Below are 16506 nucleotides of genomic sequence, written 5' to 3'. Positions count from 1 at the left end.
TTTTCCTTATTCTTACAGCTATGGCCAAAAGGATTGCATCCCCTAGAATTTTAGGATTGAGACCATTATTTTTTTTTAATATGAACATAATTTAGGTCTTTTATTTAATATCATGTATCAAAGACACTACAAAATGATATTGTAAAAGTCTACCGGAAACCATAATAGTAGGTCTGTATTTCCTGTTAGATTTCGAAATGTCAAATTTTTCAGTTGGTCAGTTTTTCGTTAAGTATACGGAAAACTACAATTCAATATGTTAACGTGACATTATTCAGCAGGTTTCATTTGACTTTATGAAACAAAATGAGTTGATTCTATAGGGCCATAGCTATACAGTAGTATTCAGCTGTAGTGTTTACTGTGCTGTAGACTGTTAAAAATGTAGGCCCTATTAAGTTCCTTTACCACTAGAGTTTCACTTACCATATAAGTAATTGATGGAGAAATCTGATTATCTTTTAATTGGTAACTGGTGTGATTTCCTGGGTCAGGAAAGAAATGTGCTAATTGTAGGGCAGGATCAATCTGCATTAGCACAGTAAAGATACTGAAATGGGTGTCTGGTAAATGAGAATAAATCGCTGAACGATGAACTTGTGAGTAACACTGAAAACAATGTAATACTGTTTGTTATGGATGTTCCTCAGCCTGGAAATAATACTTGTGTATACTTAGTGTAAAGATGGAAACAGTTAATTGCTTCAGGAGCAAACATTTATCAGGAATTGGCAGGTGTACCCAGATGATGTTCTGTTTGCAATTCTATTTAATAGCTTAAAATGTTCAAAACTACATTTTTCCCCAAGTTCTGCACCACGAAGTCTGACATCCTTAACTTGAAGAGTTCTGTTTTTCTCTGTCAGCGTTTTGTCTTTTTTCTCTCTTTTTTTTAAATGATTAGTACTAGTGTCTAATATATCTGTTTTTTGTCTTTCTTTTGTGTAATGACTTATACTATGTGGTTCTGTGGCTAACTCTAATTATATTGAGTGTGGGAGAAGCCACTCTCAGCGTGATTAGAAGTAGTCACACAACAGTCCTATTATAGGGTATATACATCTTCATTACATCAAACAGGAGTGAGAGCCAGGCCTTCCTTCCAGCCACAGTTTGATCTTTTGATTCAAGAGCCAGTGGTTGAAACAGCTACAATTATGTATATATTTTAAAACTCGATACAATTGCTTAATTTATTTTAATATAATCAACTCCTCACATTTTAAATGTAATGCAAAACATTTGTAATGGTAGCATGAATGGAACTGGTCATGGGTTGTTCTTCCTAGGTTATGTAAGATGTTAATATATACAGTATGATTAGATTTCAGATGTATAAAAGATTTTTTGAATGGTTTTGAGGTTTGAATGGTCATGGATGTACCTGAGATATTATATTAATAGTTTTGCTTGGAATGTTAGCTGCCTGTGGGGCGACCTTCTGCTGATCTCTCAAAAGGTAATTTTGCTCGTCTGAGATATGAAAAGATTTTATTTACTTAAAGCTACAATAAATATTCAAGTGCAATTTTCTGTAACTGTGGACCCTTTACCGACTTGGCCTATGGCAGCTTTAATTCACTTACTGTGTGACAGGTGCTGAGACATTACATTGTGGAAATGTTACATTTTTATCTAAAAGATGTGACGTTTTACTTGTTCATCCCTCCGTGTTGTTGTATTTTTTATTCTCAGTCTTCTGGCACAGTGTTAATTAACACCATCTGTTTATGTCTTTATCAGATCACTTTGTTATCCTTTAGATGGCTGTCGCTACCACTGATAGATTTCACCCTAATCCAGACTAACAGCCAATATCAAATAATGGTGGCGGCTTTTCACCTGCGCCACAAACAATAATAATACCAAACACGGCTTTTCGCTGTCATATATATTTACAGAAATCATAATAATAATAATAATAAACAAATATATATATTCAAAGGGGCGGGACACTCTGCCACAAATGCATAAAAATATGCAGAGCAATTTTGCTGCACAACTTGTTTGCTTCCCCTCCTGCCTCCACTAAAACTTCCACTAACAACTACATCTCCCAGAAGACAATGTCTTCAGTTACTAGGAAACTGTACACAAGAAAAACCAACACAACAAACATTATCCAACCCTGTTGTCTTTGCAGAGAATCACAGTAAGAATAAGACAAATTCGAAACTACACAGGTTGAAGCGTAAACACCCAGTCCAGCTACAAATCCAACTGGAACCATCGTCAGAGGCAACCGCTAAAAAAAAGGTGCCTATAATGTGTCGCCGTTTTATAACTTATTAATGCATTTTCTTATTTTATTTATCTGTATGGCTTTATATTGAAATTTTAACATGTTCACTGAGTTTAAGAATTGAATGTTAAAATATAAGTAACTTAATTAATTAGCAGTCAGTGTGATACTGTACCTCGAAAAAAATGTGCGGAGCTGATAAAGAACCTTGTAGAACACACACGTGGTTGTACAGTAGTTCAAAGTAACATTGCAGTGAAAATGGAAGGCTCTTTTTTAATGCCAATACTATTAAAGCTTGTACAGTATTTATGGAGATTACTCAAGTGTAAAAAGTTGTAAGGATGTTAACAATGAAAAGAAAAATTACAGATACGTTATTTAAACAGTTGTATCAACACGTGGGGACTTGTAACTCTATATTCGGAACCCGCTACTTACTCTTTAAGCATCTTGTGCCTTCTGTGAGGGGGTGCTTCTATGAATCACTAATGTTTCTATGGCCCTGTCGTCGGGTGCAAGTGGTGTGATGCAATCAACTAACTGTCCAGACAGTATGTCTCCCAAAAACAAGCCATGTATTTTTAAATACAAAATAAAACAATACACCCCTCTACCATCAATGGTATTGGGGGTACACGACGGGCTTTGCAAACCTAAAATAATATTCACAAACAATAATCCAATGGATGTGGTCGATCCTGCGTCCTCAGTGCATGAAATGGTGATATAAGGACGTGGCATTAGTGCAGGGAAGTGCTCCAGTGTGCCTGTTGGTTCTTTAGCCACAGCTCTGGGGTGCTCAATCCTCCTCTGCAAACACAGAAGAGAAACGTAACAAAACGAAACAAAACAAACGCTACAGGCTCCGGTCGTCTCATTACGTTTGTCAGCGCAAGGCAGCGTACCGACGTAGCTGCTTCCCCTTTGTACCCAGAAAACTCCTCCCTGTAATCAACCCGTCGCCATGGTTTCTCCAACAGAGGGCCGTCCCGCAGCTGATTGCAATGGAGTCTTTCCGGGTACATGCAACTACGCACTCCCCCTAATATGGTCACCTTCCGGTTTCCACCTACCATCAAGGCGGTCCATCTGGGACCATCCTTACACAGTGCCCTTTCTGGTCAGGAGGGAGATTTACAACATTGGTCCTTTCTCTCCTTATCACAGGCCGCAGAAGCAAAAGCGATTGTTTTTATCTCTGAGAGTTTTACTGATTATACAGTATTTGGATGTAGAGGCACCAGTGTATCTCTTCCCATGTATTTTGTATTTAATCATGCCAACCCGCAGTACACTAAGGTTGACTAGGCTAAATAGATAGATAGATGACTGCAAAACCATTTGTTTTTCTAGCTCACCTTGCTGGTGGTTATCATTTACTATGGGGGGGATGCGCCTTGTTTGTTCATAAACACACAGATTTCTTATTACAAACGAGTGCATGGGAAGACAGTACAGTAAGTGAACATGCCACAAGAGGTTGATGAGCTGAGTGTAGTCACTGAATTCCTAATTTCAAAAGAGCTTATAGAGTCTCATCATGGACAAGCGTAGTGTGAAGAGGTAACCCATTGTTGGATGCTATTGGAAGGTATGTTGTTGCTGATACAGACGTTCAACCTCAAGTTGAAGGTATTTGCCATTTAATTACATGAATCTGTTTGTTGGAGGCAAGACAAATCCAGTATCACCAAGGCAACATCCTCAGCACTGAGATTTACAGTCTGAATCCCACTGTGTGATAATAAATATTAATGTTTAAAATTGGGAATTTGAGAATTTTTTAAAACTAGATTTAAACATCCAACATGAAATGAAACAGGAGTCATGCTGTAAAAAACTGAAATATCTAAATATGAATTACATGTAGGAAGAGCACTTGTCTGATTTAATTGTGTGTGTCTGTGTGTGTGTGTATTAAATATATCTATATATATATATATATATATATATATATATATATATATATATATATATATATATATATATATTCAGAATAATATGATGAGCAATTTGTTTAGATGTTTTCAATGCTTTTTATATTTTCTCGGGAGCATTTAGTAGGAGTAACAAATGTCCCACTGTGAGCTACCGCATGGGAATGTTCTGTTCAAACGCTTTTGACTTTTATCTTGTTCCATCTGCAGGTTTCAATTAGTCATCCTCAGTACTATAGACATGTTTTTGAAAATTGTTTTTAAAAGTACAGTACCAGCATACCAAAAACAGCTTATTAGGATTTTACGATTTTAGAAATCATCCTACCATAACCGTTGTGTTCTTTATTTCAGAGGGTGACCCACTGAAATGCCACTGACAACCAATGAACTGTCAGCCTCCAAATGGAGGGGTTCCTACTCTGCCAGATGAATGCAGTAACTACGATGCTTGCTGAAGGCATTCTTGCAACCCTTCCTGCCTACCCTTGGGACGAATGGTTTACTCAGCTTAACTGCCCCCTGTTCAGGCAGGGGCCTCCAGTGGTATGTTAAATTCCAACAGTGATGGCTATTTGAACATTACTCCATATTCCAGGATGCGTCTTGCACTTGTCGAAGGTTTATCAGAGAACAGTTCGTTACTGGTTGGCATCTCCATGGAGAACAACACTGTCTCCCCTTACTTGCAGGAGAGCTTTGAGAACCTCAGCGCACCCTTGCAGGTATTCCTTTCCACCGTGATTATTTTTATCCTGCTGGTGTCTTTTCTGGGGAATTTAGTGGTCTGTTTGATGGTCTACAAGCGGGCTGCCATGCGCTCCGCCATCAACATTCTCTTAGCTAGCCTGGCCTTCGCAGACATGATGCTGGCCGTGTTGAACATGCCTTTTGCTCTGGTCAGTGTCATCACCACCCACTGGATCTTCGGGGATGTTTTCTGCAAGGTGTCCGCTATGTTCTTCTGGCTCTTCGTTATTGAAGGAGTGGCTATCTTGCTTATCATCAGCATTGACCGATTCCTCATCATCGTTCAGAAACAGGACAGATTGAACCCCTATAAGGCCAAAGTGCTCATCGGTATCTCTTGGGCCTTTTCTTTCTGTTTTTCCTTCCCACTGGCTCTTGGCAAGCCAGACCTGCAGATCCCCTCCAGGGCCCCCCAGTGTGTGTTTGGCTATACCACAGAGCCAGGCTACCACGCCTATGTAGTGCTGATAATGCTAGTCTTTTTCTTCATCCCCTTCATGGTGATGCTCTACACCTTCTTGGGCATCCTGAACACAGTGCGTCACAATGCCATTCGAATCCACAGCCACCCGGACAGCATCTGCCTGAGTCAAGTTAGCAAGTTGGGCCTCATGAGCTTGCAGAGACCCTTTCAGATGAACATAGACATGAGCTTCAAGACACGTGCCTTTACAACCATACTCATTCTGTTTACAGTGTTTACAGTGTGCTGGGCACCCTTCACTATCTATAGCCTGATTTCCACTTTCAACAGTAGCTTCTACTACAAGGCTAACTTCTTTGAAATAAGCACCTGGCTGCTCTGGTTATGCTACCTCAAGTCTGCCCTCAACCCATTGATCTACTACTGGAGGATCAAGAAGTTTCGGGATGCCTGCCTAGACTTAATGCCCAGGTACTTTAAGTTCCTACCCCAACTGCCCGGCCACACAAAGAGGCGGATTCGTCCCAGTGCCATTTATGTTTGTGGTGAGCACCGATCTGTGGTATAGCTCTGAACTGAACTAAAAAAAATACTAATTTTAAACTGCCAGTGCAAATACCACTTACTTGTTTGTGCAATGTAAATTGATGTAATGGAAACACGGTTATCTTTTTATAAACGTCATACTGAAAGATGTTTCGAGTGCTATGTAATTGGTTTACATGATGTGTAAATACATATGACCTCTAGGATACAAATTAGTTTTGTTTGCTTTTGTTTTGTTTTTCTTACTTGGTATTTTTTTCTTGTTGGTGCCTACAGTTTAGTCCATGACAGACAGTTTGAATGCTGCTATATTTGGTGAAAAATGTGCAAGTTCAGTGTACTGTACTTTTATCTTTAAGAAAATAAAATGTAGACGTTTGTTACATTGTTAGTCTGGCTGTCCGTGTTTCAGTTATGTTAATGTGTATTCGTAGAAGGGGGACTGGTAGTCACACTGGTGTTGATTGGAATATAAGACTAATGAACTACCATGGGATGCCTTCTCAATGCCTCTAGGCTACATGGCTTCTGGGAGTGTCAGCCCTTAGCTGGTAAGAGAGTGGTAAACAGTACACTGATATGTTTTGTCTAATTTACATTATGAAGAATTAATTAATCCCGCTAGGCTGTGGGTGAAAATGTTCTAGCAGTTACTCTTAAGGAGTCTCAAAACTGCAGAAACTCATTAACCTACATAAACAGCAACAGTCTCATCCATGACATTAAATGTACAGGAAACGATTGTGTTTTAGTGCAGTCTAATAGTAAAATGCCTCAAAGGTACTACATACAAATATGGATGGTGAAAATATCTGACACTTGTAAATAAAATGTGTCTTTACTATGTGATATAAAACCAGTCTCAGAGATGCCTGCATAATTGGTAACTATAAAGTCACTTAAACTGCTGAAGTGGATAAAGCATTCAGAACCTCTTGCAGACGGTACTTGAATATATTCCAGAACAATAAATTAAATTAATTGATTAATTAATTAAATAAATAAATAAATAAAAACTGCTACTGGTTATTTTTTCAACCAACAAGGTGTTGTACTGTTATGTTTATTCTACTCTGTAAATACTTGATGATCCATCAAATATGGGGGTGTCTGAAACACATAAACATGAATCCAGTAATAAAGCCGATGAATAGCATCCCCCTACAGTATGCCCTGCTTAAAGACCTGGCTCTTGGGTGCAGGCCACACCTATCTGTTGTGTTGCTGTAACTGGTCATAACCTTAGAGCAGGGAAAGCTTTTGACAGGATATTTCCAATGCCTGTGAGCTGACTGCCACTTGTAATTGTTTATCTCCTGGTCCCATTCTCTTTTTAAAGCTTTACAGATTGCACCCTGAGATGCTTGTGAACTTACCTATAGTTTCTTCCAGGACTGCTGTAATTGCTTGTGAACAGGATGACTTGTGGTGACGTCAGACCAGGAAGAGACAGACAACAATACTGCGAGTGAAGAGCCGATTTATTATAAAGTAAATAAAAGATTGAACAAAACACTTTTCCAAAATAAACAGCACGTTGGCCTAAACAAACAGACAAAACCCAAAACAAAGCAAACTCTAAATAAAACAAGTATCGCGCTGGTGTAAAGCCAGCACACACACAGCAATTGTTTTATTTTATTAGGGCAGCGTGTGGAGTAGTGGTTAGGGCTCTGGACCAGAAGGTTGTGGGTTCAATCCCAGGTGGGGGACACTGCTGCTGTACCCTTGAGCAAGGTATTTTACCTAGATTGCTCCAGTAAAAAACGAACTGTATAAATGGATAATTGTATGTAAAAAATTATGTGATATCTGTATAATGTGAAATAATGTGATATCTTGTAACAATTGTAAGTTGCCCTGGATAAGGGCCTCTGCTAAGAAATGAATAATTAATTCTTTAGTTTCAGTTCTTACTGTCTTGCTCTCTTGTTCCACCTCTGAACACCCAACCCCGTTCAGCTAAAGCTGTGGGTTTTTATACATGTGACCGTCTCCAGATAGTAATAAATGAATCATACTGGAGACGGTCACATTCTGCATGAGTTTCGCTGGATAGGGAATTTTAACCCCATCCATGCTGTAAAACAATAATAACAAAATATCATGTATTTAAACACTAAACAATACATTAAACTAATCATAATACAAAATACACACAGGGGTGGGGTGTACCCCATCACACTGCCCCTCAAGAAAAGTTGGGACAACCACTGTCTAGGAAATGAAATGGTTATACTGGACAAACTGAGCTGGTTGGGACATGATTACATCTTAATTAAGTCTTAAAATATTTTCAGTTAGTCTTACTTATGTTTTATCTTGTGTTTCTTCAAAGTATTGAGGAGTAGATGTACTAAGATGGGCCAGTTACAGTGCAAACATACCGCAATTTGCATTTTTGTTGTGACAATTTGCAAAGTATGCATTTTGTCGTATGTACTAAGAAAATATGTTAATTATTATTTTTTATCTGGCCTACTTAGTAGCCTAGACAATTAACACAAAATAGATCATGGTCCTCTATACAGATGTTCAGAATGAGCTGGAGGGTGAGTGACACATGTGTGCAGTCTACACGTTGGGTAAACCCTGAAATGTCATAAAAAATTGTTTTCAAGGCTTGTAAGTACAAACTGCCTTTAGTGAAAATTAGGTACTTGGGTGTTCGCCTCAAAAATGCATTGAGCACAACTGGCAACATATGAGAAAAAAAGGGCTGGGAAATGCCAGCACCAATTGCACTTTAAAACAGTGGTGGCCAATAGGTGGATCGCAAAAGATTTTTGGTTGATCTCGGAACAAATCGTAACAAGCAATAACATATAAGCATATGTAAGAACAACTTATGTAGCCCTACTATTACTACAGACACACTAACTCTGCCTGTAGCAAAACAAAACACAGATTTAATGCAGTACTATACCAGTAACAGCAAAATTATTTTAAAATAATATTCAGACCCTACAGTAATTATAGGCTAGTGACTTTGTGTTGTGTTATTTTCTTATTTCTTAATTTAGTTTTTAAATAAAAATAATTCAACCATTTGGTTTTTGCGGGTGATCAAACAGTTTTATTGTTTTTCTTTCTTTTGTTCGTGCAGTCACATCCAGACAGTCATCCAGTCTTCACAACAGAAAACAAAAACATTTTTTATGCAACAGATATAAAAAACTAAAATGTATTTAAATAAAAACCACACAGTTGGAGCTAAACTCTCATAGCTCAATCGTAGTGTACTCTGAGAATGTAGTTTATTGGTGTCCACTGGCCACTGTGAATCACACATTAAAAACTACAAATCCCATACCCCGCCAATTTTACTGCTTTATCAGTGCGATGGCTACTCGTTTCCAGACAGCTTGAAAACTTGTCAAACCGAGATGAGGAAAAGAACAGATTATTTTCATGTGATTGGACAGGTTTCAAAAGAACCACAATGAACAAAATTCAGATATGTCGGCGTCTTTACAAGCCATGAAGGTATGTCAGAAGGTGAAAGCAAACGGAACTCCAAGAAGGGCTTTGTTAGTTACAGCGTGTTCACAGTTGTAAGTAGCAAAAGAACATACAAGTTCAACCAACAGCACGAGAGTTCAGCATTTTACCACCCAACAGCGGTACAACTACATAGAATCAGTAGCCCCTTTAAAAGCAAATTTAGGGAGATGCAAATTCCACATTGTAAAATAACAAAAAGAATTGAGGAGATAGTTGTTGAAGGCGAGTCAAGGGAATGTTTATTGCCGTGTACTCAGAGTGACTGTTCGGAAGGTGCGGGAAGGTGAGTGAATGGATACACTGGAATGTTCTGGTTTAATACTTTGAAACAGTAGGGCATATTTCAAAAGGTAAACCAGTGAGTCTTAGACTGTAGATTTCAGCATCACCTTATTTATTAAACGGGAAGACTTAAATGTCAGGAATCTGAGGATATTCAGCATCAATGAGTATGAGATACATTTTAGCCCAGCCTGGGTAACTGAGATAAAGATGATCCTAATAAACCTCATTTCCCCATATAAATTAGGTTTAAGGTGAATCTTCACAGGTTTCACAATAAGGAGGTTGATATTTTTAATCAGCATTCTCGCAGGGATTCATTATCCTGACAGCAGTGACTAATGAGATGTTTTCTGTGCTTTGAAGCTCCCCTTAATCACAATGAGGGCCACCATTACTAAGCAACAGAAACTGGTGGGTGTCTCCAGAGAAGCCTGTTAGAAAGGAAAACACAAAACTATAAAACAATATATATCATTTTAATAATGTGTACGAATGGGTGAAACTTGGGCTTCTCAGGGATATGGCATCTCTCCCACCTAAGAAGCATCAGAAGAGCAATTCAGAGTTGAATTTACTTTTTTTAATATGTGGACATTACACGGGAACCTTATCTTGCCATTTGCTATTGTATTATGTCCATTTATTATGTCACACTGGGGGGACAACAATTGTATTGAAGTAATAAAGTGCCTTCTGGTATGTAACTTTTGGTCTGTGTCCCCCCCCCCAAATACGCAATTCAAAGTGTTTGCATCACCCTATAGAATTGAAATATTTTGCTTCATACAGTCGACTGAAACCTGTTAAATAATATTACGTTAACATATTGAATTACATACCACTTTGTAGTTTTCCATATATTTAAGGAAAAACTGACAAAAATTGAAAAATCTGACATTTTCAAATCTAACATACAAAATACTGTACTACTATTATGGCTTCCGGTGACTTTTGCCATATTATTTTGCAGTTTCTTTGATTGCATGCTATTAAATAAAATATTTAAATTATGTTCATGTAGTTTTCATTTTTTTTAAATGTCTCAATCTTAAAATGCTAGGTGATGCAAAACCTTTGGCCATAGCTGTACAGTAAATATGCTATATTGTTTTACTGAAGAGCAGCCTCTAAAATGTACTGTAGGTACTTAAAATGGAAGTACAGTATGCCTCCTATTGTGTTTTTTCATTACCAATATGCTACAGTACGTCAGGGGGGGAGGGGGGGTTACATGCTAATAATCACCTTATTCCACAAGTAAGGTACATAAGTAAGGGATATTTAATTTAATAACCCTCCTGAACCACACGTAAGGCATGTAAGGGATTCAGACCACTTAATAAACATCTTAAAACACAACCTGAAGTAGTATTACGTTCATTTTAAGGAGAAGATTAAGGGATTTGGTTTCAAAGTGCAATCAGGTACATACAAGGTGTGGCTACTGTGGTATCCACTAGGTAAACAATGGCTTTAGAGGATTGTGTTATCTTAAACAATAACTTGCAGCAGGTAACGAGAAAGCAATGAGTACACTGGCCCTGTGGGGTAAATGTACTAAGAATCACCAGTCGTAGCGCAAACATACCGCAATTTGCATTTTTGTTGTGACAATTGGCAAAGTATACATTTTGTCATATGTACTAAGAGAAAATATGTTTATGAAGAGAGCTGCAATATACTTTTATTTGTTGTGTCATCTTAGCGAGATCTCTAGCATTGTGAGAGTGGTGTGACATTTTTTCGAATAAATAATGAAAGGCAGTTTAATCCCAACAGATTCTATAGTGGGCCCCCCACCTTCAGCCCCAAATAAAAAATGTGTTTCTATCAAAAAGCTTTTCATAATCATACAGTTGCCTCTCGTTAAACCGAACATGTTTGTCCGACAGGAGGTGTCGGGTTTTGAAAAATACATCAAAATCATACACACATACATTTATAGTGCTCAATGTATTTTAAATATATAAATCATTGTGCTGAAATAACACTAATGTGTTTTGGGTAGGCTACACATTACATTATGAACAAAAATATGAATCTCTACAGTAGGCCTATACAGTACAGTAGTAAAATCAAATGAACACCTAGCACACTTTTGTTTTACTTTAGCCTATAGGCTACCGGTAACACAAGATAAATCATGCTGCATTGTACACATTGGTTTAAAATTTAAAATTGAAATGAAATGATTTTAGCAGTTTTTTTATTATTATTATTTAACAGCCTACTGAGTAGCTGTGACAGAGAAAGAATGAATCTTGGTTATAAATCTCCCTCCCGCCCTGTGAGGGCGCTGTGTAAAGGGAACAGTGTGCCCCGGACTGGATGGTTTGGCAATTCATTCCAGGGAAAGGTGGAAGTCGGCCATCTAGTACACCAAGTCATCGCCCCAGATGTGTCAAACGCGGATTGGAGGAAAAGCGATTGCACTCGCTAACCAAGGGGGCGTGGCTGAAGGTACAAAAGGGGATGTGGCAAAGCTATCGCTAAAGGCCAGCATCAAACCCGGACAACACTGCACTACTATTCACTATAAATTGTATTTCACCACTTGCACATATAGCACTCACTCTGGACTTATGATCGTGTTTGTGTTCTCTGTGTGTTTATACTCTGTTTATTATTTCGGGACTGAACCCTGTGGTTTTAACTATGCAGTACACATTGCTGTGTATTGCCAGTTAATATTATTTATGGTCGCCAAACGACCTGGATTACAAAATAATAAATGATTGCTCAGACCGTGAACTTGTTGTTTGTCATCGGTTTGAGCATTGCATCACCTCTGCACCTGCGCACTGCAGACAACTTTGCCACAGTAGCCTAGACAACTAACACAAAATAGATCATGGTGCCGCATTGACAAATAATGATACTTACAGGAGGACAGTCAATTCTCGTTAATACAAATTTCAAACGACCAGCAACAAATTTTGCATTATACCACTAATTCATATTATCATGGGTAGCCTATAAGCTAAATGTACAGTGTCAGTTTTTATTTAAGTTAGACAGTGGTGCAGTGCTAAATTGTGCACAATTACAAACCACCTGCACATTAATAGAATACATGTGTTTCCTCTTCCTATACAGATGCACACATGTGTGCAGTCTATTGTTGCTCCCAACATGTTGGGGAAACCAGAAATGTCATAGAAATGTGTTTCCAAGGCTTGTAAGTACAACCTGCTTTTAGGGAAAAATAGGTATTTGGATGTTCGCCTCAAAAATGCATTGAGAACAACTGGCAACACACGAGAAAAAGCAGGCTGGGAAATGCCAGCAAAATTGTGACTGTCAAAAGTTGTAAGTGTAGCAATTGCTGACAGCTTTAGTAAATCTCATTATAATATTTGAGAACCCTCATTTGCACTAAATCCACCCCTTTTTTTTACAAATGTATGCAGGAACGCCCATAATTACATATTCATCTAAGAATGAACTGCAAAGAAAAACTGCTGCCACAAAGCATTCCATAAAAAGTCGCTAACAGCATTGCAATGTTTAGTACATTTCACCCTAGACTTCCGACTCGTTTGCAACTGGTTTGCGACTATTGTGACAGTCTTAATCATGAATCAATTAATACATTAACTATTATGCATATTATCCTCTGTATATAATGCATAGTAAATAGTTGTCTGCATTCCTTTTCTAGGTTTTAATGAATCACTATACATTTATACTACCTTTATTGTGTGTGTATATATATATATATATATATATATATATATATATATATATATATATATATATACACACACACACACAGTGCCTTGCATAAGTATTCACCCACCTTGGACTTTTCCACATTCTGTAGTGTTACAACCTGGAATTAAAATGGATTTAATTAGGATTTTTTGTCACTGATTTACACAAAATAGTCCATAATTTCGAAGTGGGGAAACAAATCTACATATTTTTAAAATTATTTACAAATAAAAAACTGAAAAGTCTTGATTGCATAAGTATTCACCTCCTTTGCTGTGACACCCCTAAATAAGCTCTGGTGCAACCAATTGCCTTCAGAAGTCACATAATTAGTTGAATGAAGTCCACCTGTGTGCAATTAAAGTGTCACATGGTCTCAGATTAAATACATCTGTTTCTGGAAGGCCCCAGAGTTTGTTAGAGAGCATATCTAAACAAACAGCATCACGAAGACCAAGCAGCTATCAAAACAAGTCCGGGATAAGTTCTGGAGAAGCACCAATCAGGGTTGGGTTATAAAAAAATATCCCAAACTTTGAACATCCCCCGGAGCACCGTTAAATCCATTATTAAAAAATGGAAAGAATATGGCACAACTGCGACTCTGCCAAAACTCAGTGACCAGGTAAGGAGGGCATTAGTCAGAGAAGCAACCAAGAGGCCAATCGTAACTCTGAAGGAGCTGGAGAGATCCACAGCTGAGATGGGAGAAACCGTCCATGGGACAACTATAACCCGGACGCTCCACAAAGCTGGGCTTTATGGAAGAGTGGCGAGAAGAAAGCCATTGCTGAAAAAAACCCCATATCAAATCCCGTTTGGATTTTGCCAAAAGGCATGTGGGAGACACAGCAAACATGTGGAAAAAGGTTCTCTGGTCTGATGAGACCAAAATTGAACTTTTTGGCCTTAGTGCAAAACGCGATGTGTGGCGCAAAGCCAACACTGCTCATCACCCTGAGAACACCATCCCCACGGTGAAGCATGGTGGTGGCAGCATCATGTTATGGGGATGTTTTTCATCGGCAGGGACTGGGAAACCTGTCAGGATTGAGGGCAAGATGGATGGAGCCAAATACAGGGAAATTCTAGAGGAAAACCTGTTTCAGTCTGCAAGAGACCTGGGACTGGGGGAGGTTCACCTTCCAGCAGGACAATGACCCTAAACACACAGCCAAAATTACACAGGAGTGGTTTAAAAACAAGAACCTGAATGTCTTAGAATGGCCCAGTCAAAGCCCAGACCTCAATCCGATTGAGAATCTGTGGCAAGACTTGAAAATTGCTGTTCACCAACGGTCCCCATCCAACTTGACAGAGCTTGAGCAATTTTGCCAAGAAGAATGGGCATGAATTGCAGGATCCAGATGTGCAAAGCTAGTAGAGACTTACCCAAAAAGACTCACAGCTGTAATTGCTGCCAAAGGTGCTTCTACCAAGTATTGACTCAGGGGGGTGAATACTTATGCAACCAACAAATGTCTTTTTTTTGTGTCACAATAAAAAATATTTTGCACCTTCAAAGTGTTAAGTATATTGTGTAAATCAAATGGTAAAAATCCCAATTAAATTCATTTTAATTCCAGGTTGTAACACTACAAAATGTGGAAAAGTCCAAGGTGGGTGAATACTTATGCAAGGCACTGTGTATACAGTACTGTGCAAAAGTTTTAGGCAGGTGTGAAAAAATGCTGTAAAGTAAGAATGCTTTCAAAAATAGACATGTTAATAGTTTATATTTATCAATTAACAAAATGCAAAGTGAGTGAACAGAAGAAAAATCTACATCAAATCAATATTTGGTGTGACCACCCTTTGCCTTCAAAACAGCATCAATTCTTCTAGGTACACTTGCACACAGTTTTTGAAGGAACTCGGCAGGTAGGTTGGCCCAAACATCTTGGAGAACTAACCACAGTTCTTCTGTGGATTTAGGCAGCCTCAGTTGCTTCTCTCTCTTCATGTAATCCCAGACAGACTCGATGATGTTGAGATCAGGGCTGTGTGGGGGCCATACCATCACTTCCAGGACTTCTTGTTCTTCTTTACGCTGAAGATAGTTCTTAATGACTTTCGCTGTATGTTTGGGGTTGTTGTCATGCTGCAGAATAAATTTGGGGCCAATCAGATGCCTCCCTGATGGTATTGCATGATGGATAAGTATCTGCCTGTACTTCTCAGCATTGAGGAGACCATGAATTCTGACCAAATCCCCAACTCCATTTGCAGAAATGCAGCCCCAAACTTGCAAGGAACCTCCACCATGCTTCACTGTTGCCTGCAGACACTCATTCGTGTACCGCTCTCCAGCTCTTCGGTGAACAAACTGCCTTCTACTACAGCCAAATATTTCAAATTTGACTCATCAGTCCAGAGCACCTGCTGCCATTTTTCTGCACCCCAGTTCCTGTGTTTTCGGGCATAGTTGAGTCGCTTGGCCTTGTTTCCACGTCGGAGGTATGGCTTTTTGGCCGCAAGTCTTCCATGAAGGCCACTTCTGACCAGACTTCTCCGGACAGTAGATGGGTGTACCAGGGTCCCACTGTTTTCTGCCAATTCTGAGCTGATGGCACTGCTGGACATCTTCTGATTGCGAAGGGAAGTAAGCATGATGTATATATATATATATATATATATATATATATATATATATATATATATATATATATACACACACACACACACATACAGTGCCATGAAAAAGTATTTGCCCCCTGTCTGATTTTCTGCATTTTTGCATATTTTTGACACTGAATGTTATCAGATCTTCAACCAAAACATAATATTAGATACAAGGGACCCTGAGTGAACAAATAACACAAAAATTTGATACATATTTCATTTATGTATTAAAGAAAGTTATGCAACACCCAATGCCCCGTGTGAAAAAGTAATCTCACCTTTAGACTCAATAACTGGTTACGCCACCTTTAGCAGCAATAACTGCAACCAAACGCTTCCTGTAGTTATTGATTAGTCTCTCACAGCGCCGTGGAGGAATTTTGGCCCACTCCTCCATGCAGAACTGCTTCAAATCAGTGACATTTGTGGGTTTTCGAGCATGAACTGCTTGTTTCAGATCCTGCCACAACATCTCAATG

The 16506-nt window shown here is 38.6% G+C and overlaps 1 protein-coding gene across 2 annotated transcripts in view; it reads left to right on the top strand.

The window, feature by feature from the left end:
* Window positions 1-6293, top strand: part of LOC117403311 (probable G-protein coupled receptor 63) — a 31971-nt gene extending 25678 nt beyond the window's left edge. For both annotated transcript variants that reach the window (XM_059023565.1, XM_034005371.3), the window contains one exon: window positions 4537-6293. In XM_059023565.1, the coding sequence (XP_058879548.1) occupies window positions 4731-5924 (1194 nt within the window). In that variant the 5' untranslated portion in view covers window positions 4537-4730 and the 3' untranslated portion in view covers window positions 5925-6293. The remainder of the gene's footprint in view (window positions 1-4536) is intronic.
* Window positions 6294-16506: the final 10213 nt, after the last annotated feature.

The sequence above is a fragment of the Acipenser ruthenus genome, chromosome 5, assembly GCF_902713425.1.
Source record: "Acipenser ruthenus chromosome 5, fAciRut3.2 maternal haplotype, whole genome shotgun sequence".
Lineage (NCBI taxonomy): Eukaryota > Metazoa > Chordata > Actinopteri > Acipenseriformes > Acipenseridae > Acipenser > Acipenser ruthenus.
Note: the sequence above shows the minus strand (reverse complement) of the source record. Positions and strands in the feature narration are given on the sequence as shown.